Source organism: Podospora pseudopauciseta, chromosome 3 (assembly GCF_035222475.1).
Source record: "Podospora pseudopauciseta strain CBS 411.78 chromosome 3, whole genome shotgun sequence".
NCBI classification, from domain to species: domain Eukaryota; kingdom Fungi; phylum Ascomycota; class Sordariomycetes; order Sordariales; family Podosporaceae; genus Podospora; species Podospora pseudopauciseta.
Window position 1 is genome coordinate 578,221 of NC_085893.1, and position 24,444 is coordinate 602,664.

General features: G+C 54.5%; 8 protein-coding genes and 1 non-coding gene across 9 annotated transcripts; 4 read left to right on the forward strand and 5 right to left on the reverse strand.

Annotated features, from left to right (window-relative positions):
- The first annotated feature begins 48 nt into the window (after positions 1-48).
- Positions 49-131, forward strand: QC763_0048750. Its single transcript has one exon. It is a non-coding gene; the product is annotated as a tRNA-Gly (tRNA).
- Positions 132-182: 51 nt separating this feature from the next.
- Positions 183-2,608, reverse strand: QC763_301760 (uncharacterized protein). The gene is made up of 2 exons (XM_062910633.1): positions 1,806-2,608; positions 183-1,729 (listed from the first exon to the last, which is right to left on the reverse strand). The coding sequence occupies exons 1-2, from the start codon at positions 2,036-2,038 to the stop codon at positions 349-351; spliced, it is 1,614 nt and encodes a 537-aa protein (XP_062766578.1). The 5' UTR covers positions 2,039-2,608; the 3' UTR covers positions 183-348.
- Positions 1,352-4,219, forward strand: QC763_301770 (uncharacterized protein). The gene is made up of 6 exons (XM_062910634.1): positions 1,352-2,072; positions 2,129-2,374; positions 2,434-3,007; positions 3,084-3,784; positions 3,843-4,089; positions 4,167-4,219. Exons 3-5 carry the CDS (start codon positions 2,894-2,896, stop codon positions 4,081-4,083), a joined length of 1,056 nt encoding a protein of 351 aa, XP_062766579.1. The 5' UTR covers positions 1,352-2,072; positions 2,129-2,374; positions 2,434-2,893; the 3' UTR covers positions 4,084-4,089; positions 4,167-4,219.
- aat2 (Aspartate aminotransferase, cytoplasmic) lies at positions 4,087-7,642 on the reverse strand. Its single transcript, XM_062910635.1, has 3 exons — positions 5,980-7,642; positions 5,850-5,909; positions 4,087-5,588 (listed from the first exon to the last, which is right to left on the reverse strand). The coding sequence occupies exons 1-3, from the start codon at positions 6,190-6,192 to the stop codon at positions 4,509-4,511; spliced, it is 1,353 nt and encodes a 450-aa protein (XP_062766580.1). The 5' UTR covers positions 6,193-7,642; the 3' UTR covers positions 4,087-4,508.
- On the forward strand, positions 6,262-8,951 carry QC763_301790 (uncharacterized protein). The gene is made up of 3 exons (XM_062910636.1): positions 6,262-7,570; positions 7,700-7,972; positions 8,037-8,951. Exons 2-3 carry the CDS (start codon positions 7,921-7,923, stop codon positions 8,813-8,815), a joined length of 831 nt encoding a protein of 276 aa, XP_062766581.1. The 5' UTR covers positions 6,262-7,570; positions 7,700-7,920; the 3' UTR covers positions 8,816-8,951.
- LCB4 (sphinganine kinase lcb4) lies at positions 8,794-11,314 on the reverse strand. Its single transcript, XM_062910637.1, has 4 exons — positions 10,839-11,314; positions 10,727-10,771; positions 9,581-10,671; positions 8,794-9,515 (listed from the first exon to the last, which is right to left on the reverse strand). The coding sequence occupies exons 1-4, from the start codon at positions 10,978-10,980 to the stop codon at positions 9,144-9,146; spliced, it is 1,650 nt and encodes a 549-aa protein (XP_062766582.1). The 5' UTR covers positions 10,981-11,314; the 3' UTR covers positions 8,794-9,143.
- A 148-nt stretch (positions 11,315-11,462) lies between these two features.
- Positions 11,463-14,075, reverse strand: QC763_301810 (uncharacterized protein; the record flags this gene model as incomplete). The annotated part of the gene is made up of 3 exons (XM_062910638.1): positions 11,463-11,923; positions 11,983-13,110; positions 13,172-14,075. 3 exons carry the CDS (start codon positions 14,073-14,075, stop codon positions 11,760-11,762), a joined length of 2,196 nt encoding a protein of 731 aa, XP_062766583.1. The 3' UTR covers positions 11,463-11,759.
- Positions 14,076-14,765: 690 nt separating this feature from the next.
- Positions 14,766-15,843, reverse strand: QC763_301820 (uncharacterized protein; the record flags this gene model as incomplete). The annotated part of the gene is made up of 2 exons (XM_062910639.1): positions 15,324-15,843; positions 14,766-15,274 (listed from the first exon to the last, which is right to left on the reverse strand). Exons 1-2 carry the CDS (start codon positions 15,388-15,390, stop codon positions 14,766-14,768), a joined length of 576 nt encoding a protein of 191 aa, XP_062766584.1. The 5' UTR covers positions 15,391-15,843.
- Positions 15,844-19,176: 3,333 nt separating this feature from the next.
- Positions 19,177-23,869, forward strand: QC763_301840 (uncharacterized protein; the record flags this gene model as incomplete). The annotated part of the gene is given in 5 exon segments (XM_062910640.1): positions 19,177-19,426; positions 19,492-20,969; positions 20,979-21,791; positions 21,873-21,929; positions 22,442-23,869. Coding segments are annotated over 4 exon segments (2,511 nt in total). The 5' UTR covers positions 19,177-19,426; positions 19,492-20,756.
- Positions 23,870-24,444: the final 575 nt, after the last annotated feature.

A 24,444-nucleotide genomic window follows, 5' to 3' on the forward strand; every position in this document is an offset into this window, starting at 1 on the left:
CAGCAGCAACAAAAAAACAGAAGCAGTTGCGTGTAGTGTAATGTGTAAGCCTGAGTGGAGTAGTAGTTAACTCGTCGCCCTTCCAAATCTGGAGCAAGGCGGAAACTCGGGTGCAAATCCCGGCTCTGGCAGTTCTTTTTGCTTTCGGTTTTTCGTTTCTTTGTTATTTATAGTTGTTCAACTTTTTTCTATAAATTAGCAAGGCCAGGTACGACCGCCAAGGCCACGTGTGAACACCACTGTCATGTTGTTTCTGAGCCAACTATGAAGTTTTCAACATGAACGTTATGCTGCTACCTCCAAATGTCTGCAGCTCCCGTGGGTATACACACCTCAAGAAGTTTCCTCTCAGGGCCGTGATGTAACCGCTCTTTCCTTTTCCTCCTCTTTGAGCTTCCGCACTCTTCTCTCCTCTCGCCATCCAGGGCCCCATTTGGTCAAGACCCAGAGGATAGGAGAAAATAACACGAGAACTAGTCCCCAGAAAGTAAATGTCCATCCCCTCCCCATAACCCTCAGCATGTACTCGATCACGGCCGTTCCACCAGCGCCAAAGAGACACCTGACGAGATTCATGGCCGCTACGGCGGTGGCGGGAGCTTCAGGGTACAAGTCCACAAGAAGAGTATTGAGTATCGAGAAGGACCCTGTTACACAGAGGCCGATTAGGAAGACTAGTGCCAGTGGTCCTGCAACATGGGTTTCGAAGTGAAGTACCCAGCCATAGCAGATTACAGCCGCTACTCCGGCGAGAAGGAATGGTGAAGCTGGTAGTATGCGAGCCTTTTCTATCGGAAAATTCGAAAGATCGTCGCCACGCTTGTAGTCAATGGTGAAACCTATCTTGCGGGCTATTCGGCGGTAGTTGTGGTCCAGAATGTACCCCTGCATGACAGCGGCAAAGCAGCATCCGACTCCATAGGGCAGGTAGCATAGACCGAGCTGAAGGTCACTGTAGTGATAGATAGCTTCAAGCTCGGTAGACAGTGTTGCCGCAATGAGAATGAACACCAAGTAGGTCAAGGTGCCGTAAAACAGAAGAAGGGCGAGGTCCTTTTCGAAGGCCACCTTGAGTGTATTAAATGGGTTCGGAAAGCGCAGCTTTTGCTTGGTGCGGGCGCCACCCAATGATTCCCCATTGCGCTTCCGGCGGCGAGCACGACATAGGTCGACAGCCGTCATGTTCCACCAGCTCTGGGCTGGAATTGAACCATTGCCCACCACGTTTCTGCATGTCTCAGGCACCGTCAGGGCGTACGGTATGAGCCAGACCGCGGCGTAAATCATACAGAACCAGAATATAGCTGGCCAGCCGAGGTACTCGGCAAGGAGACCTCCAAATACCGGGCTCAGGGCAGGACCAATATTGATGCCAGCGCCAACAATTCCCATGTATTTACCCCTCTCGGCACTGACTGCAACGTCCGCAATCACAGCAAAGCTAAGAGCTACTGTCCCACTGCTGCCTGCACTCTGAACCATCCTCAAGACCAGAAGCGCGGCAAAGTTCTTCTGCAGAGCTAGGCCGAGGTTGGCAAAGATGTAGATGACGAAGCATATCAAAAAGGCCGGTCTTCTGCCAGCGGCATCTGCTAGGTCGCCAACAAGGGTGGGGGCGATGGCTTGAAAGATCATGTAAGTGGTCAGGGTGAGATTGATCATACTGACCGAGACGTCAAGATCCCGAGCTATAGGCACCAGAGCCGGAAAGTATATATTTGCTGTCATTCTTTCTCGGAGGTTAGCTAAGCAAGCACTTGTATCGGATTGCTCACCAACTGGGAGGCAGTGTGGTGGTGACTTACGGTGAGACGAAGCTGGAGAAAGCGATCATGGTCACGATCCATCGTTTCGTACTTTTAGAGAAGACACTATAAGCTAGACCGCTGGGTACTTGGGCCAATGCTTCTGGATCTGAATCAGATGTGGTGTCGTTGATGTTGCTCGAGCTGTTGTCTGCTGGCCGGCCATCACCGGCATCTTCGGCATCGTATTTTTGACTCTCTTGTTGGAGCGGCGGATCTTGATGAGGATCCATTATGCTCGGTAGGGTCAGGCCTCACGTGGGTAATGTGAAGATAAGATGAGATGGACAGTCAAGAAACATGGAGGATGAGAGGAATTACATCAAGTAATGAATCATGCTCCACCGTTGCCTTCACTACCTACTCAACGCGATCAGCCGGCCTTGCAGGACGGCGGCAAACCAGAAGAGGTTAAACGGTGCCTGCGCACAATCGGTCGCCTTGCAGGAGATAGTCCCTGGGCCCAAACTTTTGTCGGATAAGGGCGTGGAGGAAGGAAGGCCTTGTTATTCCCGAAGCTTGGTAATGGCAAAGATGATAACAAAGATGAGCCTCGAAAGAGGAAAACTGTAAGTGAGGCGGACTGCGGCTTCGGGCCCACATGGCAGGGAAGATGCTAAGCTTCTAGTTCTTCAAGTTGGAAGGATGTGCCTCGAGCCGTGGGTACTCCGCCGGCCCCAGCACCGAAGACCGCCACCCAGGAGAAAGTCGTATACCCATCACTGTCGTCATTGAGATCTCATTGGGGACCATATGACTACAAACAATGGAAAAGCGGTTACGTTCAAGCAGGTAAGTTAATGTGATTGTGGACTCGGGCACTACCGAAAACCGGAATGGAGGATGGGCCTGTATCTCAAGGTAGTGGTACCTGAACGGGAGCTGAAGAACGCCATGACCAGCCGAATGAGGACCGAAAATCCGGGGTGAAGCCGAACAGTGGGTCAGCAGGCTCGGTTCTTGGCAAGGTTTCGCCCGCCGAGACAGCCAGCAAGCCACAAAGCTTGGGCCAACTTCGTCATCTCCCAAACCGCCAAAGCCACGTCAAGCAGTTGCCGGCGATAGCAACAACCCGAACTTTCATTCACATGGCTGACCTTACCACAGCGTTCAACGCCCTTTTGAAGGGCCGGGAGGCTCCTCCAACCAAGCCTTTTAATCTGGATACGGCCGACGAGTTCCTAAAAGAAGCCCACAGGATAGTATGTCTCCGACAACCCTGAAGCTTGACCCCTGAGCTACTCCTGTTCGTCTCTTTAACACGCAGCCTGAGCATAGAACACCCTTATTGCCCGTCTCCATTCTGAACTGCGTAACCTGAGACAGGCCTATCTTTCCACCGCCGCCCCGCGCAAGACTCACCTCCGCAATGCCTCCTCCCAGCCTATATTCCTCACCGACCGTGACAGAGAAGAGATCGACGCCAACGCCAAGATGACGATTCGAGATCTCAATGCTCGCATCCGCGCGCTCGAGGACGCCGAGAAATTACGCCAGAGCACGGCGGCAGCGCTTTTAAAGAAACGGTTCTCCCACGGACTTGGCGCTTTGGGTTCTTGGGCAGCTGGTGGAGCTATGTTGGGCAAGAGCAAGGAGCAGGAGATGGCAGAGGCTGCGGCGCATCAGCTGGAAGCCCACAGAGACAGTATCATCTGGTATCTCTCAACTCGCTTACGGGAAACCATTCGGACACAGCAGCGCATGATGGAGACTCGCTTGGCCAGGGAGCTTGAGAAGAACAGGAGTGTGCTAGCCAGGGCCAAAGGCTCTGTGTTGCTGGCCTCTGGAGGGGGCTACACTGCCGAACCATTTACTGCAGGGGCAAGGCCGAATGTGCATAATGCCAGTCTAGCTGCTGAAGAGGAGCAAAGGCCAAAGCCACGCCTTGATAACGACCTTACCGAGGATCAGATTCAGATGTTCGAGAAGGGGAACCAGGATATGCTTAAGCATTATGAAAGCACACTGGATAAAGTCAGGTACGAATCTGTCACAGCCGAGGCTTATAGACTCAACTGCATGCTGACAGTTGAACAGGACTGCAGAAAAGTCACTCATCGAGATTGCCGAGTTGCAGAACTTACTAGTTGGCAATCTCACTGCTCAGTCGGCTCATATCGACCAGTTGGTGGCCGAGTCGTTTGACACGACGGAAGGTATTGGGAAAGGCAACAAAGAGCTCAAGAAGAGCACCTCGAGGAGTAGCCCTGCTCGATACACTTTCTTTGCTGCCGCAGGGCTATGTACCGCGCTTGTTCTTTGGGACTTGATAATTTAGCCAAATGTATTTCAACTTGACCCCTTGCTTGGAAGGTAAAACCGAGGACCTGACATTTCAATGACCATATCTAATGAAGCAAGAGTGGTGCGACTCCTGTCCAGCACACTTCTGTCCAGCACACCTCTATCCGCAAGTACAAAATCATTCATATTCCCAATGCATGTCCGTAATGCTCATGCACTTTTCTTCTCCACCCCAGCGTTCACATGCTTAACCATCTAAAGAATAACCCAAGGCACCCAAGAGTCTCTCGGAGGTACCATTACAGACAACTGTCAAAACTCGGCCATTGGCCAGAAAAAGCTTTTCGAAAGGAAGAAAACGACGCGAAACAGAACTCCATGTCCCACAAACAACCCAGACTGACTGGTTCATTTCGGAGCTGTTTGGGCAAAAGCCTCAACGGGCAAACCAAACTCAACTCATGACAAGTCACGCACAACCCTGTCAATGGCCTTGGCCACGTACTCGACATTTCTGGTGTTCAGACCAGCCATGCTGATGCGCCCGTTCTTGGTCATGTAAATGTGGAAGTCTGACCTGATCTTCTGGACCTGAGCTTCAGACAGGCCAGTGAAGCTGAACATGCCGATCTGGTCGGTGATATGGTTCCACTGGCCAGGCGTGCCCAACTCTTCCAGCTTGGACCGCAGGGCCTGGCGCATGGCAATAATGCGGCCAGACATGGTGCGGAGGTTCTCTTGCCACTCAGCAAACAGATCCTTGTCGTTCAGCACGATCGAGGCAATGCGGGCGCCGTAAATCGGCGGGTTACTGATCTCTGACCGCTGCAGAATGGCCAACTGGGAAGCTACACGGGTGGTGACTTCGGCAGCGTCCGGTGCTGGAGGGGCCACAAAGTGGAAGCAGCCAGCACGTTCGCCATAGAGACCAAAGTTCTTGGCAAAGGACTGAGCGATGACGAGCTCGAAGCCCTGTTCGACAAAGTAACGGATAGCACCGGCATCGCGGTCCAAGTCACCCGAAGCAAAACCTTGATAGGCCGTATCAAAGAATGGGAAGTGCTTCTTGGCCTTCATGAGCTCAGCAATCTCACGCCATTGCTCGGGAGTGGGGTCAACACCGGTGGGATTGTGAGCACAGGCGTGCAGGAGGATGATGCTGCGGTCGGGGGCATTGGCGAGGGAGGCCTTCATCCCCTCAAAATCCAGGCCCTTGGTCTTCTTGTCGAAGTAGGGATACTGCTCAATTGGGATGCCGACATTGGTGAAGATCTGGTGGTGGTTCGCCCAGGTAGGGTTGCTGAGGTAGAGCGTGCGGTTGGCGCCATTCACCTTGTAGAATCTGGCAAGGAAAAGGGCACCCAAGTGGACGGCACCAGTTCCTGAGATGGTCTGTACAGAAGCTACACGCTTCTCGGCGATGGCGGGAGCTCCGGTGCCCAATAGTAGCTCGGCCGCTTTGCTGGTAAGCGACGCAAGACCAGCAATGGGGAGGTATTCGTGGTTCGCTTCGGGGTCGTTGCGTAAAATCTCATCGGCCTGGTTGTTCCGGCTGGTTAGTGACTGGCCGTCTGTTGCCTAGACTCCTTGGGAGAGACAATGTGGGGGAGAGCTGTGGTTCTTGGGAATAGTGGGGCAGTAGCGCTAAAACCGGGGGCCTTGCTCTGAGCACCCTGCTGGCTGGCAGGAGAGCTCTTCCCGTTGGGAAGAGCCTCCCGCCGTCTCCCCGGCTAAATGTGAAAGCAGCAACGGTGCTACAGCACAACACCACGGGCAGCAAAATAAGGAAAAGTAACACACCTTCTTGACAACCGGGAGAACCCACGGCTTTGCATTGTCGTCGCGGTACGCACCGATTCCCTAGAGTTGGACGAGTGGTCAGCTTGCGAGCTGCAAAGACGTGGAGAGGTGTCACACAGCTCTGACGTACGAGATCTACTTTGTCGGGGCTTTGGTCCGCCTTGTATGCCCTCATGAGGCCAAAGAGAGGGTCTTCGGGGGCCTGAGGCACAGCCTCGGCGGGAAAGTTTGTTATTGATGCGGGAGACATGTGGTTGGCGATGGTCTGAAGTCGGGAGAGGGAGATCGAGGTGGAAGTTGATGGGGAGGAGGAGACGGTGAGACTGGGTGCTTTGGACGACATTTTGAACGGTTGGAGGGGTGGTGGCTTGCGGTACCGGTGACAGTGCGACCGCAGTTTTGCGTGGTAGGACTCGGCGGCACAGCCCGCAATTCAATTGCCCGACAGCGGACAGTCAGTCGGTCAGGATCTCTCGTCCTTACTCGCTTCCAGGTTGTGATGCAGCCACTTTGCTTCTTCCGTCTGATCGGAACAGGGTGACAGTGCGATTCATGCACGACCGTCGTTCGATTCGCCGTTGTAATCAGGCACTTGCGAGCCTACTTTAGTGTGGGTGCCGGTCTGTGTGATGTGTAACGTTTTGCGAAACGTTGGGGGGGCAGGCTCGTATTGGCACGGCAAAGATAAGCACAATTAGAGAAAAGATGAATGGTTCAAACAGTCTGGGGAAAAAAGACGATCTGGCCGGGGAGGTGGGCGCTGAAGCTTCTTTGTAGAAAGTTGTCCGTCAAGGTGCATGTGAAGCTGGACAAACGACCGAGTCCCGCCGAGGCAACTGTCATGGTCATCGGCCCATGATCGTGGTAAAACCGGTGGACCGTTTCCGTCAACAGCTCGCCGTTGGCGCACACACATGACGGGGAATTCGTCCACCTGGTTTCCACCGGTCTACGCAGTATGTTCGACCCCTTCCTCTCCAAGACCTCTTAGCCAAGGTGCCCGTTCGAATTACGTGATAGAGAAGCCACGAGACGCCTTGAAACTTCCATACCAGGATCGAAGCTCCATCCAAGTTCTACCCTTGATGGCTAGCAGCGGGTTGGCTTCCTTCCAACCAAGGCCTAGTGCCATCTTTCAGGTTGCTAGCTGCTGCAAGGGGGATCATCTTTCCCGCCCCGCCCGCTTTCTCCAGCTATCGGCTCTTGTGGGAGTTGTGGAGGAACTGGAGAAGAATCAACAAGCACCGGTGCTTGTTGGAGACAAACAGGCGGTAAGAGCTCAAAAAGGGGTCATCTTGGGCCGGGATGGTGACAGCTCTCGGCCAGGCTCGCTCATGGCGCTATTTTTCAGACGTTGCAGAGCTTTCATTGACAGACTGCCTGTCCCTCCTGCAGGGGCTGGTGTTTATCCGACAAATGAAGCAGAGCCTTTTTACCTCATGTTAATCCCTCTCGAGCAGACGACATCTGTGTGAGTGGAGAAGAAAAAGCAGAAAAAATACGGTCCAGACTCGGGATTGAGGGTTGCACGACAGTAAAAGTCTTCGCCCCGTTGCGACAGATAGGATAACTGGCCGTCCTTCCGAGATAAGACATATGCAGCTCTCATAGATAGGATCCAACGATACGGATTAAGTTGCGACTGGTTGGCGTTTCATCAGTTGTAGTCCAGGCCGGCTCAGTCTACCTGGCACCAGGTGTAAGCACATACGATGAGGCATGTAGGTGAAACGGCTTTTGGTGGCGTCACCAAGCCCAAAAAAGCAATGAGCTGGGGAAAGCTGGACTTCCATAAGGCAGCCAACCAGAAGCCAAGCGCATTCAAGCTGACCGCCTTGTGCGGCTGATAGACCTTGAGTGGGGAAGATATTTTCTGCCGGGCGGACAAGATTTCGTTCTCTCAACATCCATCGAGTCCGTTCCTGGTGCAGCTTTCTACTCTGCTCAAACCATTCACTCGATCCCTGCCTCCCAGTCAATCCCGCCGATCCTGATTGTGTCCTTCAAACAGCCCACCAGAAGCCACAACTTAATATTCGAAAGCACCCATCATCATCGTCACCGTTTCAAAATGGCGTCTCAGGAAAGGAGCATGCCGTTCATCAAAAACTTGGCTTCAAGTGGTTCGTAGCCCCTTCCTTCTGTCAAAGGTAAATAGTGCGGGCGACCTGCTAATGGCACCAACAGACCGTAAAATCCGAACATCGGCGCTTGCCTCTCTTCATACCTTCCTCTCGTCCCGCCAAATCTCTTCCTCTCTCACCACCCTCGACATCCTCAAACTCTGGAAGGGTCTCTTTTTCGCCTTGTGGATGTGTGATCGCGCGATTCCTCAACAAACCCTCTGTGCCGAGCTGGCCAACCTTATCAATGTGCTTCCTCGCCATGCTGTCGCCCCCTGGCTGCGCGGCTTCTGGGCGACCATGGCGCGCGAGTGGACAAGCATCGATGTGCTGCGCATGGAAAAGTTCTTGCTGCTGGTTAGGAGGGTCGTCGCCAGCGGGTTCGAATGGATGAAGAAGGGAGATGAAGGCAACAAGAAGAAGAGCGGGAAAGAGACTGCTTGGGATATGCAAAGGGTGGACAACATTCTTGATCTGTTGAATGAATGGCCCTTTTCCCTTGAAGATGAAGCGCGTGTGGAGCAAGGAACAGAAAAGGAAGAGTTGGTGCCCCAGACGATACCCGTAGGGTTGAGGCTGCATGTACTGGACATATGGGTGGATGAGGCTGAGAAGGTCGGGCTGTTAGAAGCGGACGATGTTGAGGCAAGCAAGATCTTACAGCGCCTTATCGATCAAGTGGACGCTTTAGAGCAAGCCACAACGAGACCAGCTGTGCGCATCCGATCTAAAGATTCTCTGGGGGATGAGCGTCTCCCAGGCAACCGCAAGCCCGCGGTTGAAGAGGATCAAACGACGACAGATGGCGGGGATGGAGGCGACTGGGATGGTTTCGAGGACTAACTTCATGGAAATCTAATTATCTGATGGAGCATAGAACGCTTTATGCCAATTTGTTGATTCTTCGTACTTCAAATGCCGCAACGTATGCTTGCATCTCACGCCAGACCATGTATAGAAAAGAGTACTTAATCCCCGACGTGTGGATCTAATGCCGAAGTGAAGAAAGAAACAAGGAAAACACCTGCCTCGAATCGGCTTAGAAGCTTGCTCGTTCACACCGCTGCCTCCACTTCCATGGGTATATCAAACTCATCTCATCAGTGCCTCCAGTTCATTATCCGAGCCCAACCATAAAAGAAAAAAGAAAGCTAATCACAACACTACGCTATCACGCCAGTAGCCTTTCACTTGTTGTGACTTTGTCCCAATTAAGGGGGCCGGGTGCCTCGAAGCAGCCGTTTTTGGACAGTGTCAAGCCCAAGCCTTGATGGATCTCGGCCTGGAACGGCTCAAATGGTCTCGCCTCGCCATCAATGCTTAGGTAGCCGCCCTTTCCTGCATTGCGTGGTATGAGACGGTATGCCGAAATCTTGCGGTAGGTGACCAACGGACTATCGAAGAACTCGCCTGTATCGACCGCCATCTGGAGGCCCACAGACTTGAGTGGGCTGACATCGCCCTGGGTGATGATGAGATCCATGAGTCCATCATTTGCAAGGGCAGCCGAGAAAAAGTTGGCATCGGGCGCCATGTAGGCCATCTAGACACCCGCAAGGTCAGTTTGAGTTTTCAACATATCACGGGGGTCGCCTATTCAAAACTCACGTTTCCGCAGTAGAAGCTACCAAGTTTTTCATAAGGCACCAGTTCCCATCCCTCAGGGAGCTTGTCCATGACGGTACCATACTTGAGTGGTGGGAGGCCCGGGCCACCGTCGTCCACTGCCGCACTCGGGGATGGGGATGATGATGTCGTGGGGCACCCATCGGCGTCTGTTCCATCGCAGGCTCTGGATTGTCCGCTGCCGTTGCTCGCTTCGACGTCGGCGCTTCCCAGCGTGACGCGCTCCCGGTAATGCCGTTTCACGCTTTCCTTGTGTTCGATTTCAACCTTGACGGCAATATCGCAGGGGTATGTCTTCTTCTGCAGAACCAGCATGAGGAAGCCAACAGTGAAGCGGGCGGCTCCCATCCAGCGCAAATTCTCGGTTCCCAGGTCCAAGTCGGCAATCACGCCCAGGGCCTGGCTGAGGAAACTGACAAACCGCTCTTCGCCCTGTGTGATGCTGACCAGGTCCAAAGGGGTGGGGATCCCCTTGATGATGGCCAGCGCCGCCAGGGTCGGCCGGTGAGTGCCGTAGAGGTTGCAGCTCATTGCATTTCCAGAACCGCAGGGGATGTGGCACACGGCAATCTTGGACAAAGCCCGGCGGGCGTCTGGCCGTTTTGCCAGGCCGTTGAACACCTCGTGAGGTAGCCCATCACCGGAGCACGGGATCGCAATGTCATAATTGTCGATGTCCAGAACTTGGGCCAGATCCACTGCCTCGCCTGAATATGTTGTCCGAACGATCGTCATGGGTATACGCGCCGCCTCAAAGATAGGCTTGACCTGCTTGTCCCAGATCTTGTCGGCCCCCCCTGGTCCAGCATGAGGGTTTACCAAGACCCAAGCACGCTTACGGCGGACGGCAGTGCCGTAGGCCCGCTTCAGGAGGCTCTCAACCCATTTTATCATATAGTCGTCTGTCTGCTCGGCAGTCTGGGCCGGGACGGCAAATTTTAGGTTGCGAACCACGAGATGATGCGGGCTATCTTCATGAGCATAGTCCACTACGAGCCAACTACGGTCTTCCGAAGTCTCCGCCCAGAGAATGGTGTAATATGGAATGCTGCTTGGTGTGCCTTTCTTCGTTCCTGGTCATTGGGTTAGCATATGCTGTCTTGTTCAACACTGCTCATCTATCTGTACCTAGACTGGGTAAACATGATCGGCTGGGTTTGGTTACCAATTGGTCTGCGCCGGTGTCAGCTTTTGATAACTCCCATGTGCCCAAGAGCTTCATTTAACAGTGCGGGCTTACCTGGTATAAGAAGAGACTCGGGCCCAAGAGTGAGTGTAACTCCCGGGGAGAGGACAAGAGCATTGTTCAATTCCTGACCAGCGGCCTCGACGACTTCCGGGCTTGCTGTCTTGGCTGGATTCGCCATCGCGTCCTGGTCCATCGTGTTGGTTCGCGTTTGTTTGTTCTGGAGATTAAAATATACTGCGAAGGCCCGTTTCTCAGCAAAAGACGGCGACCAAAACAATGCGCGCGGTCCACAGAAGAGAAAGTGTCGCCAACAACAAAACAGTGCAGCAAGGTAACAGGGACGGCAACAGACTAAGGGCAATCGTCAGCGGATGATCCTTTCCCCACAGACGTCGGGTGTCGCAAAGGTGATGGTCTCCTCAAACCACCGCCCGCTATCAATAACACAACACGGCTGGGGAATAAAGAAGAGGCTACGGATATGGGGGATCCCAGGCTACAAAGCGGGCCTGTGGTGGGTTTAATCGACTCGCATTTTCGCAGCGAAAACCGCCCCGGGTTCAGAATGCGAGGGTTCCATCATTAACAAATCGGGAAGCTCGGAAATTAGCCCAGAGCGCGCCGCCAGCCTGGGTTGTGTACTGTTCAAGGAGCCACTTACATACGACACAATAATACAGACCCTGTTCTATTTTTCATCTTGATGTATGCATTGTGCCACAAGATAAGTGTCGCTGTCTCATGCAAACCACAACATTCTCACCTGCCCATCTGCAGACAGCAATCAATACTACTGTACTGCATGCGTCTGTAATGTCGCTTTTGTTTACCATCAAACTACCATGATCAAACCCAGTTGAAGCTGCATGGCCCAGCCTACATCAGCGCCCACCACCGTTGCCCATTTTCACCAATAACTAGTGTTCCAGAAACAACTTTTCTCGGCCGCTTGGTAGTTTCTACAACCTCTTCTTAGGCGAGCTCTGTCTTCAGCGCTTCTTGAATCTTGGGGGCCAGAGACTCCAGGACACCGTCCATCGTCTTCTGCATTGTGGCCGCGAGCTCCTGAACCTTGACATGGTTCTCATCTAGAGCCTGGGCTGCCTTGAGGCACTTTGCGGCCAACACGTACTTTTCTGCATCATTGTGTTAGCAAGCCGAAGCTTTCCGTTCATCACTGACACGAAAGACTTACTCCTGCGGATGTAGACCTCAAAGCCCGCGATCTGACCCTCAATGTTCTTGGGGCTAAACTGGAGAAGTGGCTCCAAGAACTTCATCGCATCTCCCAGGGGATCCTTCGTCTCGGCGAGCTTCACCCCGTTCGGGTCATCATCCTTCTTCTTGACTTCCTCCTCCTTATCCTTCTGTGCCTTGTTGGGGTTTTGCTTTGCGGCACGTTCTGCCGCTTCCTTCTCCGCCTTCTGTGCCTCCTTTTTGGCCTTCTTGGCCGCCTTCTTCTTCTCGGCAGCGTCTTCCCCGTTGGCGTTGTTGCCATTGGCGCCGTTCACGCCTTCTGGTTTGTCGTACATGGACAGGTAAAGCTTCACGGCATCCAGAGCAGCCCGGAAGTAGAATGGATGCTCCCTGAGCTTGTCTTCCCAGCGAATCATGTCCACGTATGCGCGGATTTGACCCTTGCGAAGAGAGAAACTGTGGAAATCGAACTGGTCCTCCTGCCAAATGTCGAAAATGTTCAATACAGTGTGGTAGCGCTTCAAAGCTAGAGCCACGTTTCCGCGACGCTGCCACGCCTCGCCATCCTCGGTCAAAAACCACATCGCTTGCATATCAATCAAGTCAGCCAAGGGGCCGCCGACAGTCTCGGCCCTTGTAAAAAGGCCGAGTGTGTTGAGGGCCTTCTCGTTCTCATTGTTCCTCAGCTGGTATTTGGCGGCCTTGGTGTTGATGTAGCGATCCTTTGTATCAAGTAGGCGAGCTTGGTCCATGACCTCGGCGGCCTTCGCGATATCGCCTTGGTGTTTGAAAATTCTCGCCTTTGTCATTTGAAAATCGACACTCTTTGGGTCCAACTGGATGGCCTTCTCGACATACTCGAGCGCTTTGGTAAGGTCGCGGCTCATGTGATAGTTGTAGTGCTGGGCGAGGAAGAAAAGAGCAGCCCCTACTCCCTTGGAGCTGTCGCTGCTGGCTTCTGCGTTGGAACCCTCGGCTTCTTGGAGGTACTCTTCGGCCAGCGAAGGAAGAGTATCCTTTTTGAAGGAGTCAGAGTACAAGTGCTTAAGGTTGGCAAATGTTGATGGGACACCCTTGTTGAACATCAGGGCCAGGTATGCTTTGGCTGCAGTTCGGAACTCGTCGCCTGTATCAAGAGGTCAGAACAGCTGTTTCATGGGCCCAATGTACAAAAGCAAAGGACGAACCTGTCAAAAAGTCCAAGGGCAAACGACGAGCAGCATCAGAGCGGGGATACTTGGCAGAATATTCATCAAAGATGGCCTTTTGCGCAGCCTCATCCTCGGCAGTCAGGCCCAACACGTCCACCAAGCGCCTGTAGTAGTCGGTGTGGTCTGGGTTTCGATCAATCAACGCCCGATATGCCGTTTCCGCCTCCTCCTTCCGTCCCAGCTCGGCAAGATAACGGGCCCGTAGCTCCATAACGGCCAACCGATCCAAGCACTTTTTGCACTCTTGCTCCAAGTGTTCCAGGGCCCGCTCTGTCTCTCCTTGCTCAGCAATGATGGAGTTTTTGTAAAGGAGCGCTTCCGAGTTCTCAAAGTCAGTCTTTGAAGGGGCCACCGACACGGACTTTTCGTAAGTGGTCAAGATCCTCTCAGCTTCCTGAAGATTGCCCTCGAGATGGTGAGCAATAGCCAACGCGGTCCAGTTCTGACGCAGTTGCGGGCGCGCCTTGAGCATCGCGAACCTGCTTTGAACGTAACCTTCGTAGTCGCGGGTTTGCACCTGGAGGATGGCCAAGTCGCGCTGGATCTGTTGCGACTCAGGCTCGAGCTTGAGGGCAAACTTGTAGGCCTTGATAGCCTCCTCAAAGTTCTTGTTGGTACGGTACAGGATGCCGTACACATGCCAGCAGATGTGTGACTTGAAGTCAACCTTGAGAGCTTCCTTGGCCAGGTTGAAGGCCTCCTCTGTTTTACCCTGTGCGTTCATGATCAAGGCCTTCATCGACATGGTGTCGCCATGCTTGGGGTTCCTTTTCAAGATCTGCTCGGCCGCCTTGAGGCCCGCTCTGTATCGCTTCTCCTCATAGTCACGAATGACCTGGCGGAAGAGGTTGGCCTCTTTGGTACTGAGTATTTGTGGCATCGGGACAGATTGCGGGGGTTGGCTACGGTGGTAAGCCGGTGGGGGAGCGGTTCGAGAAGAGAGAAAAGCGGAGGACAAGACGGCTGCCGGTTGGTGCTTGCTATGTGCGACAATGGGCGGAGAGAGGGGATGGAGCGAGAGTACACCGGCGGAGTGATGCCAACTGCGAATGCCAAAGGTCAGATGTCAAGCTAACGCAACCAGTGACAGAAATGCTTTTGGTGGGGCCAAACCGACAGAGAGGGTGCCTCTTCGATTGGAGGTTGCTTGTAGAGCCGGCCTGTTTTCTGCGGTGCTGTTTGTCGTTGGTAACGTCAAAAATCGTGTGGTCCGCGGGATGCTGGAGATGGTGTTGCACTTCGCACAATGCGGCGGTCGATCAATGTGGGCTGCTTGGCTAGTTGAGCAATCAGTGGGAAGGCGCGGTCCCTCTTGACCCCACCATTGCCCGCCTAAAATGCCCCCGGGCTCGGGGCTCTCGGCAGCCACCCGGGAGCTTCAAAGCTTCATCTGAGCTCTCCCGTGCCTGGCAACCCGGCGGGGAGCTCTCTCAGCCGCCGGGATCTTCACGGGGCAGTAGTTACTAAGAGTTGGACTTTGGTTCACATGTTCTACATACTCATACAGCCACAACATCCGTCGTGGTACGCCTTATTCTTACATCACTTCACTTGACCCTGCCGCTTCGGGCTATGACGCCGTATGGAGCTTTCGCCAGCGAGCAAGAGCATCTTCCCAGCTGTTTTCGATATCACCGCATCTTTCCCGAACAATTCCCCAGCTTCTTGCCCGGACGATGTTTTCAACGCCCATTTCCTGCCGAAGTATTGTCGCCAGCTGCTCGGTTCGCGCCTCTCGTGGGAAGAAACGTGACGAATATGGATCCAACCTCTCGTCCACAACACGCTCCCTGTTTTTCTCTTTTTCTGTCTCCCTGAGAGTGGCTTCAGGGTCATCGGGATCAGGGCTCGTGGCCACCAAGGTGCAATAGCTCAACACATCGGAGCGGGACTGCCACGACGGAAATAGAACCTGGTTCTTGAAGGCTTCGCAGGAGCTTGCATCAATCTGCCGTGTGGCTGGCCGCGCCAGGCGAGAGGTGGAAGTTGGATCAAACCCCGCTCTAGATGGTGTTGCTAAGGCATTGAGGTTTTGTGTGATTGTGTCATCAATGGTGCCCCTCGACAGCCGAAGAAAATCTGAGGCTCGGTGTTAGCCAAGGTTTGGTCTTGGTTTGAAGAGGCCTACCTCGAAGGACAGTTGTCGAGAAACAAAACTGCGGCGTGAGCGGTGGCAACGAGGATGGTTGGGTCATTGGAACAGATGTGTGAGGTCTTGGAGCTGGGGACGCCGAAGGAGAAACAGTCTCCTGCGATGGAGCTGCCGGCTTCGTCCATAAAACACCCGCCACCTTGTCTGACACGCGATTGCTTGTTGATGATGGATCCAGGGCGTCGGCTCCAGGACGATTTGCCCAAACTAGTATCTACGTTTATAATGCTGATCAACAGAAGCTCTGCCGTGTCTGTTTGATAGATGCTGGACGCTGACGTGCACGTTGTGCTTGTCTTCCAGGTTGGATTCGGAAGTGGCGTCACCCCGCGTTTGGCGTTGGACGACTCATAAATGCCCCGTGGATCGCTCTGGCCCATTAGGACTCGGGAATTGCCAATCACATCGCTCAAAATCCGGTAATTCATAATAGCGCGCTGGAAAGTGCCGAACACCAAATCAACGACACTCCAACTTTACAGACCCGATGTTGTAACAGAGACTTCTGCCAGCGACTTCGCACCATCCACCTCATGTGTAGCCACTGTTCGCAGCGGTATGTTGAGACAACCTACAGAGAAATGCCTGATGCCTGAATACTGAGCCGGGGGCTTGTCTTGGACACACTCTCTCGCCGAAAGGTCCTGAACGCAGAGCAGCATCCAGTCTAAATCTCACGGCAAAAGACATAGGGGCGAGGAACGAACAAACTAGATATTTCTAACTAGGTGCACGTGCTGCAAACACCGACACTCGAGAACAGATATCACATCCTCACGTAGGCTAGGGTGGCCTGGTGGTAATAACGTGGCAGACACATGCGTCTGGGAGCCGTTTCAGGCCTCAAATGATGGTAATCTCTCGACAATTTCAGCATGTCTGGCTGAGCGGCCATCCATTCAGCTGAAACAAATTTTCTCCACGCCTAGGCTATGATGGAGTAAACGAGACCATCCTGGATACGGATAATGTCACACGCAACGAATGAGGTAGAGACAAGATTGACTGCACGGAATTTGGTTTGACAGCTCGCCTCCTTAACGAGTGGTGGGATCAGGCAGAGGCACCACACCGAGGCTCATATGCCAGTCTTTAGCGCAGCACATCACAAGACTTGACATTTCCCGCAACAGAGAACCTCCCACTGGTCCTCGACCAGCAGCTATGCCAATCATCCAGACGGCATGTCGGCTGCCCCCAGCCAGCCAAGCACAACAAGCGCATTGGTGACCAACTTCCTCCTTCCGAACTACTTCCTCATCTTCGGCCCGTCTGTCGAGGGAGAGCAACATGGCTACGTGCTCGATGGAATGGTCAGATATGGCCAGCGAAATCACTTCGTGGCGTTGAACATTGGTCTTAGCCCTATGTCCGTCGGAACAACAGGGCGGCTCAGCCGAAACAAACGCTGCTCCAGACATGCAATCCTCACTCGAGAGCAAGCCCATCTGCATCTGCAACGCTGACGTGTCGTCAAAACGTGCACGCTTCTAGAAGAAGGCTATTGCAGGGCAGGACAAGTCGACGACATTTTGGACGGCTCCCTTCATAGCCATGTACAGCGAGGCTCGACAATCACGGAGTGAGGGTCAAGTATTCAATGATGGTGTTGATGATGATGATGGCCCTCCCGTCTAGCTCCAGGTCACTTTCTGTCTGCTACTGGTAGGTAGAGGTACCTATCTGTGTCCGGACGGACGGGGATGAGGTATGGTATTCGAGAGGCTTGGCCCCCCTCTGGCAGTACTGGCCTAACCGGGCCGCAAAGCCGGACCGATTTGAATCTGGCACTCCACAGCGGCACCTTGCGCGATCTGAAAATATGGCATGGAGACAACCATGGGCCGACGCATATCCTCCGAGTCGCTTCTGGTATCAAGCTCCGCACAGATGCGCTAGGTCCCAGCCAACGTTGCATTCTCGACCCAAGCAGAAAGCCAGCGTCGTCCACGGTTCTCTCACGATCCCGGCTTTCAAATTTCACGGATTGCATATGCACGAGAGAGAAACGAGCCATCGAAACGCGTCTTGGCGCCGTGCAGACAAGACAGGCCACAGGCGATCGGCGCGGCAGGCAGAGGCGAGCAGCCTAATATGCCACGTTGAAATCAGCCAAAAGTCCATCAATTTGGCCGATACACGCCGGTCCCTGCCCAGATAGCAGAAACGTACTATCGTGCCAAAGAAACGGGATGCTCGCCCGGGACGGAGGCTGGGGGAAAGAGGTAGAAGCCACCAAGAAACCATCTACAGCACCACACACCCACAACTACCCCAGAGATATCGAGGGTAAATGGCAGTCCCGGGAGTGGCCCCCTTAGCAGCATACACGAAGATGGGTCAGCAGCGGGTAATGTTTCTTCGCGCCTGGTGGTGCCGCCATAGGCGATGCTCTTTGTTCTCGCGCAAGCGCTCACGCGGTAGCTACTCTGGGGGCTGTAGTCGTGCCCGCTGGGGATTCGATCATTCACCCTCCACCCTCGGCAAGGCAGGCTCATGCAAGCTGGAGGCGAAGCCTGTTGGTCCGCAGCGGCCAGGGCCACAACCTCATGGTCGTGGTGACGGTCGAGGAAAGCACACCCGGTAACATGTGAAGTGGGGGTTCTCGTGCTGCTACTAACCTCACTGACCTATCTTTTTGCCTCGTAGGCTCTCTCGAAGCCGTCATCTCAGATGAAGACATCACTATGGTCTGCCAGCCCGGGCACTCGCCCCTAGCTAGGAACCGGAACACCTCCAGAGGATCCCAGCTCAGTACAGCTTAAGGTCCAACAGTTTTCTCAAGCTATCTGATGTAGCAGCAGCCCTCGCCATAGTCTGTTCTTCCGGGACCAGGCGGAGCTGCACAGTTGGCATGTTTCATATGGGATAAGAGGGGAGAAAACACGGAGACATCTGCATGCCTCTCCGGCGCGGCTGGGGAAGGAGGCAGCTGGCGATCTTCTCCTGCTCACTGGTGGTTGAATTTGCGAGAGCACCTGCAGGTCGACAATTTGAGCCCGGCATTTGATACTCTCTTCCTCGGCCATCATCGTGGTGGTTGTGCTCATGCGTGGCGATATGGGTGCACCGGCTTGCGTCTTTGGACCATGTCCTGTGATATTTCATGACAGTCTCGAGCAACAGGGCAATACTGGAATATGCCCTGACGAGAGCCTCGGGTGCCTCATTAGGATGCCTCATTTCTACACAAGTTATCAGCTTATGCATTGAGATGAGAAGGATGGGGGCATCTTGTGAATGGGGCCTCTATTCTATTAACCGACCCGTTGAAAGGCCGTGGGACAGTAAAGACAGAACCCCGTGTTGGATCCCAGGCCATTTTTGAGGCCTGTGCCGTATAGAAGAGTTGTCGAAGTTGGGGTCTTCATTCCGGGCCCGAGGTTGTTGAACAGGCAAGGCCGGTCGTTGATTTGGAGATTTACGCATCTCGCGAGCCAACGAGATCAGAAACCGCAGGATTGTCCAGCACAAGATATCTCCGCATTTTGGTGCTCCGACTTCCACATTGGTGATCACACAAAATGACAGCATTTAGTCAACGGCCACAACAATGGCTGGCTGTGTGTTGATGGAAATGACGTTCTGAGAACTCGAGAGTATACATGAACAGACTCGGCTTCTGCCGGTGGGCGAGTAATCGGTTGTCAAAACTGAGATCAGCGCCCCTTGTCTGGGGGGAAGGTTCGCTAATCGGCAGTCAACACCGTTTTTGTCGGCTCCAATTGCATTAGCGAGGGTTCGAGAGGAAATCCGGAACTTGGGCACCATGAGCCGTCTGAAGTCATCAGAACCGGGTCCCCTGTGTGGACCGTTGACCATGGTTGAGCAATTCCTGGCTCAGATGGTCAGGATGTTGGAGCCTTGGCTTGGCCTGCCTCAGCGAGCAGCTCATTTCACCTCCAATCTCAATTTTCATCTCAGATTCTCACTCAGAGTCTTTTTCCTTTTCCATTTTCAGCCTTCGGTCTCGGTCGCGTAGTCGCCTTGCATCCACCTCACCTCTTCCGACCTCCCCGACACGGCCACTTATTGCACACCTTCTTCTTACGGAGGAGGCTTGAATAACACGAGGGCCTGTGCGTCCCCTGCCTCGGCTTTCCAAGTCTTGTCTCGAATCTGACATCCCCAGCGACGACTCCAGCCGGGCGGGTATCGAGACTGAGGCACAAGCATGTCTCTCGTCTTGCAATGAGTCCCGTTCACACGTGTAGAAAACGTGACGGTTGAGTTTGGACCAGAATAAACGTACTATTTATGGCCAGCGGTAGAGATACTTGATACACGCCAGTCCACATGTATTTTAAGCCGTGGTCCACTCTCGTTTTAACCAAACGTTCAAACGCCCAAACGGTCTCGCTTGTCATCCCCAGGATCCACACCGCTGATCCACTCGTTCATGCTTCGACATCAAACTCGCTCGCTCGCTTCTGCCCGTGCCGGCTCCAGTGAGGGAAAGGGGGCAAGCGACCTTGATCTCTTTTCCCCAAGGCCACCGTCTTGGGCAGTAAGGACGACGATAGCAACCTGCTGTAGAGTGACCAGAGGGCACACTACTATATGCAGCGATGAGCAGGAAGGGGTATGGTTGGGGCTGTGGTGTATGGGCAGCTGTGGTTACTGGTCGCAATTCATGCCTCTGCCGCCCCCATTGGAGAAGAGGTCCACTTCATTTTCCAGCGTCACCGATCCTAGCCAGGGGGAAAGTCAAAACAGCCTGTTTGGCCTGGGTCACCGTTAAGTGAATTCTGCCCCACGGTCTATGCAGCCGGGGATCACAGGAGGGGGCGGCTCAGGGGAAAAAGAGGGCAACAGAGGAGAGGGAGGCAAAAACGGTCGTGTTAAGCTTCTTTTTGGTCGCACAAGAGGCGCCGCCCTTGTGCTGGCCGGAATTCATCGAATGCCAGGGATCGCGCCGACGGCAGAAGCGAGCGATGGACGGGCGACGAGATCGTTAAGGCTTCTTCCCCCGGGCCCCAGTGGCCCCCCCTCCCCTCCCCTCTCCCCAGGCCCCGTTAAAAGGCCCGTACGCCGCACAGCCAAGAACCTTGGGGAGGGTGCTGCGGGAAAATAGTGACCAGCAAGGAACCAGGTAATGCAGCGCGCAAAGCATGCGGGTTCGAGGTCGCTTCGTGGTCGCTTCTTGTCAGTTGCTCACAGCAGAACAGCAGCAGAAGCGCGCATTTGCAGCTTCCCACACTCCCCTGCGCGCAGGCCAGAAAAGCACAGGCCCACCAATCTACAGAGAGACGTATCGTTGAATTTCTCGAGAGCAGCCACACACCCAACAACAGGCAGGTCCATCAGTCGACGCAGGAAACCCGGCCCAGGGTCGCGTTCATCCCCTGGTCGCTTTTTTTTAGGGTCAGGAATCGTGGCTCCATAAAAAAATCTAATTAAATTCCCAGCATGGCTCAATCCCCCGAGTCACCCCAGTTGCGACTGCAGTCGTCTCTGGATTCGAATCCCGTAAAGCCGCGCGTGCTGCCAAATATCAACACGCTCGACGAGCACCTCCAGTCCCTACCGACCCAACCATCATCCCAACAGCTGCCCCAGCTGTCACAATCCTCACGACCCTCAGAGCCCTCACAGCCCTCACAGCCCTCACAGCCCTCACAGCTCTCACAGCCCTCACAACACCACCACCCGCGCTTTTGGACACCACCACCGCCGACACAATCACAAGCACAGGCACAGACACAGGCACAGGCACCACCGCCGTCCCAGACGTCACAGCCTGCCAGTCTGCCAGAGAGCACCAGTGCCGCCACTAGCTCCAGCACCACCAACGGCGGAGGACGCGGCGGTGAGAAGGACGCAGCCGATGAGAGCTCGACCGTGAAACATAGTAACACCTACCATCACGCGCCGGGAGCCAGCCCTGCCGCTGCCGCTGCCGTTGCCGTCGGTGCAGCAGAGAATTCGATGCACCAAGTTCGGGGCAGTCAGTACGAGGCGCGATACAACGGCGACGCGCCAATGTTGACCGCGTCCATGATGTCCAACTCGCAGCCACTCCCCGGGCCTCCCCGCCAACCCGTCAGCTATGCCGGCTCGATGCCCTACCATCCCGACAGCCTACCGCCGACATCGCACTACCCGTATCCGCCGCAGGCCGTTCCGCCTGCCGATCCTTACCGACCGACGCCAACGTCCCTTCCCAGCATGCGAACCCTCGATCACGGACACGGGCACGGGCACGGACACGGACACGGGCAGCCACAGCCGCCACCACAGCACCAGCACCAGCAGCACGGTATGGCGCTGGGTGGCCACATGGTAGCCCCAGTGGCCCCGGGCCCGTCAAGCTTGGGATATCACTATGTCCACCCACATGTTTATGGTCTTCCCGACCCCTCTGCCGCCGGCATGCGCTTCGCGATCGCGCCTGGCCTGGCAGCCGACCCGCGCATAGCCATGAGCGGAGGCAGACACAAAAAGGTACCGGAGAACCGAAACAGGCCCCTGATACCCCGGGATGAGTCGGCCTGCTGACTATGAGCTTTTCGTTATGGCTGACAGGAGATCAAGCGACGAACGAAAACCGGCTGTTTGACATGTCGCAAGCGCAGAATCAAGGTGCGTAGACTCCCTTTTAACAGTTGACATTTTTCCTTTTTACGCTCTTTGGATTGCGGTAGTTGGGGGGGCGTCTTTGGGGGAGGGGAGGGGAGGGGCGCTGGTGTTGTCGTGGTTGGCTGGCGTTGGACAGAGAACGTTGTTGGGTAGACATTTGGAGTTGCGTTTAGCGCAGAAACCTATGTCTGCGGCTTTGTGGTTGGCAACAAGCGCTGTCCGATTTCTCGGGTCAACTTGATGCTTTCGCTTGTGATCGCTTGGAGCAGCTCACCCGCCGCCTTACGTCGGGGCTATTCCAAAGCGAGCAAACCAGCGAGCCAGCCATCCTTCCACACGTCACTTGCCGTTACCGAAGGCGCTTGGACAAGACCCCGAATTTTCGGCTCCAACTGCTTTTCTCCTGGCGAACCCCCCCTCAATCAATCACACACACATTCTGTATATATCCGCACTGTTTCCCACCCCCAAACCCAAACCTGCTCGGCTTCTAACGTGACATTTCTCTGATGTAGTGCGACGAGGGACATCCGACGTGCAACAATTGCAAAAAGTCGAAGCGCGAGTGCCTGGGCTACGATCCCATCTTCAAGCAGCAACCGGGCCCAAGCGCCATCCAGCCTGCCCCGAACAACCAGCAGCAACCCTCGACACCGTCCACGCTCGCGTCCCCCGCCCCGACTGTCCTGTCGTCCTCCACCACGCACGTCTACCCTCCCCCGACCGCGACGACAGCCACATACCCGCCCCCGCCCGCTCCAAGTGTTGCATTTGACTCCCCTGCATCCGCAACCCCGCAGAGCATCAAGGCCGACCAAGCATACGACTACTCGGCGGCTATCGACCCCGCTCTCCAAGCTGCGGAAGCCTCAAGCACGCCTGCATCTCACTATCAGCAGCATATCAAGACTGAGGGGGGCACATCCCACACCGTTGGTGACAAGAACAATTTGAGAGGTGGCACCCCATCCTCCCCTTCCACCCTGCCTGCGCTTGCGCAGACTCATTCGCGGGAGATCATGTCGGCTCATACAAGTTTCCCAGCAAAGAAGATGAAGGTCGATGAGCTGATAGCACTTGGGGGCGCCTTCCCCCCAGCCCCCAGCTCGCCCCCGTCCCCCGAAACTATCGACGAGATGACCAAGCTGTACTACGAGGTCTACGTTCCAGGTCTGACGCTCTTTTTCGAGACGCAATGGTATGATATCGCAAAGGACCGGATCGCGACGGTTCTCTCTGCCGCCACGCTCCCCCACGGCCAACCGCTCGTTTCTCTTTTCGCTTCCTTTGTCGACTCCATCTCCAAAATCCACGGCACCGACCCGAGCAATATGGTAGCCTCGGGCCATCTTGAAACGTGTGTGATTTGGGCACTCGCTCGGCTGCCGCTGCTGCCCTCTTTGAATACTGCCCACCCACCTTCAGCATCAAACGCTCCTGGGCGGGATTCGAACGAGGCATGCGGTCGTCTACGTGTCTTCGAGACGCTCATCTCCGGAGAAACGCTAGAGAGCAATCCTTTGACACCACCGGCAGCCAGCATGAGCCCATCACAAAGGAGCGAGCTGGAATTTTGGTTTCATCTGGCCCAGTACCTTTTGCACACGCATGCCCCATCTTCTGGATCTAGTACTCGTGAACATCTTCTTGGTCTCATGAGGTCTCTGCTGGATGGTCGAGAAAATCGTGATGTGATTTACAGCATTGTGGTGCTCCGCGAGTTTACCCAGCGTTGGGACGCTGGCCCGAACGAGCAAAATGTGGGAGCGCATTTGGAAGAATCGGATCCGCGCAGCAAGCTCGCAGTTGCCACGCGGTTCATTCGAGACGAAGCTGCCTCAACGGGCGGGACGACAAATGTTGTGCGGCGTCTTTCCGATCTGGCCTATCGAGCATTTGTTCGACCTGGTGTCAACGTCAACAGAACCGGCAGGGGTGGTTAGCATTCATGGGTGAAAGGTATCAGCCGCCGCCTCTATATCTACCAGCCTCGCACGCTTATAATTCGCCGTCTGTATCAAGGGTCCAGCTGGTGCCGGTCCGTCTATCACGCGCTTCGGTATTTTTCTGATCGCAAATCACCATTCCCACGGCAGTTTGATGGCGGCCTGGGTCTTTCCTTGTACAATACGTTTTGTGGGATTTCTTAGGGAAGCGGAAGAGGGGGTATCTCGTCGGGTTGCTGTCTGCTGTCGACGAAATCGTTCTCTGAACAGAAATGAAGAAAAAAAAAAAGGGGGGGGTGTCGGAGGCTAGCATAGTCCTGCATTTGGGCGTGGGGTGCACAAGGAGTTTCATGGGGCTGCAAAAACTTGATATAAAAGAAAGCTGCATCTGGTGGCAGGCGGTGGAATCTGCATTTTCTTTCTTTCTCTGCTTGCATACAACCTGGCGTTCTTCTCAGTGGGAGCCAAGGTGAAGCGGTCTCTTACATTTTAGATTTTCAAACATTGTAGAATCTTTCAACTACATACTGGCCAAATACATTGAGCTTCGCGGCGGAAGGGTGCAGGAACTT

What these genes read in the sequence shown, in the direction of transcription:
- QC763_301760 (XM_062910633.1), bottom strand. Translation starts at nt 2,038, where the DNA reads ATGGATCCTCATCAAGATCCGCCGCTCCAACAAGAGAGTCAAAAATAC. An exon ending in TTCTCCAGCTTCGTCTCACC is followed by an intron (nt 1,730 to 1,805) that starts GTAAGTCACCAC and finishes CCTCCGAGAAAG; the next exon opens with AATGACAGCAAATATATACT.
- QC763_301790 (XM_062910636.1), top strand. Translation starts at nt 7,921, where the DNA reads ATGGCGTCTCAGGAAAGGAGCATGCCGTTCATCAAAAACTTGGCTTCA. An exon ending in CAAAAACTTGGCTTCAAGTG is followed by an intron (nt 7,973 to 8,036) that starts GTTCGTAGCCCC and finishes TGGCACCAACAG; the next exon opens with ACCGTAAAATCCGAACATCG.
- LCB4 (XM_062910637.1), bottom strand. Translation starts at nt 10,980, where the DNA reads ATGGACCAGGACGCGATGGCGAATCCAGCCAAGACAGCAAGCCCGGAA. An exon ending in CGAGTCTCTTCTTATACCAG is followed by an intron (nt 10,772 to 10,838) that starts GTAAGCCCGCAC and finishes ACACCGGCGCAG; the next exon opens with ACCAATTGGTAACCAAACCC. An exon ending in GTAGCTTCTACTGCGGAAAC is followed by an intron (nt 9,516 to 9,580) that starts GTGAGTTTTGAA and finishes GCGGGTGTCTAG; the next exon opens with ATGGCCTACATGGCGCCCGA.
- aat2 (XM_062910635.1), bottom strand. Translation starts at nt 6,192, where the DNA reads ATGTCGTCCAAAGCACCCAGTCTCACCGTCTCCTCCTCCCCATCAACT. An exon ending in GCCCCGACAAAGTAGATCTC is followed by an intron (nt 5,910 to 5,979) that starts GTACGTCAGAGC and finishes GTCCAACTCTAG; the next exon opens with GGAATCGGTGCGTACCGCGA. An exon ending in TTCTCCCGGTTGTCAAGAAG is followed by an intron (nt 5,589 to 5,849) that starts GTGTGTTACTTT and finishes CGGAACAACCAG; the next exon opens with GCCGATGAGATTTTACGCAA.
- QC763_301770 (XM_062910634.1), top strand. Translation starts at nt 2,894, where the DNA reads ATGGCTGACCTTACCACAGCGTTCAACGCCCTTTTGAAGGGCCGGGAG. An exon ending in TAAAAGAAGCCCACAGGATA is followed by an intron (nt 3,008 to 3,083) that starts GTATGTCTCCGA and finishes GCCTGAGCATAG; the next exon opens with AACACCCTTATTGCCCGTCT. An exon ending in AGCACACTGGATAAAGTCAG is followed by an intron (nt 3,785 to 3,842) that starts GTACGAATCTGT and finishes ACAGTTGAACAG; the next exon opens with GACTGCAGAAAAGTCACTCA.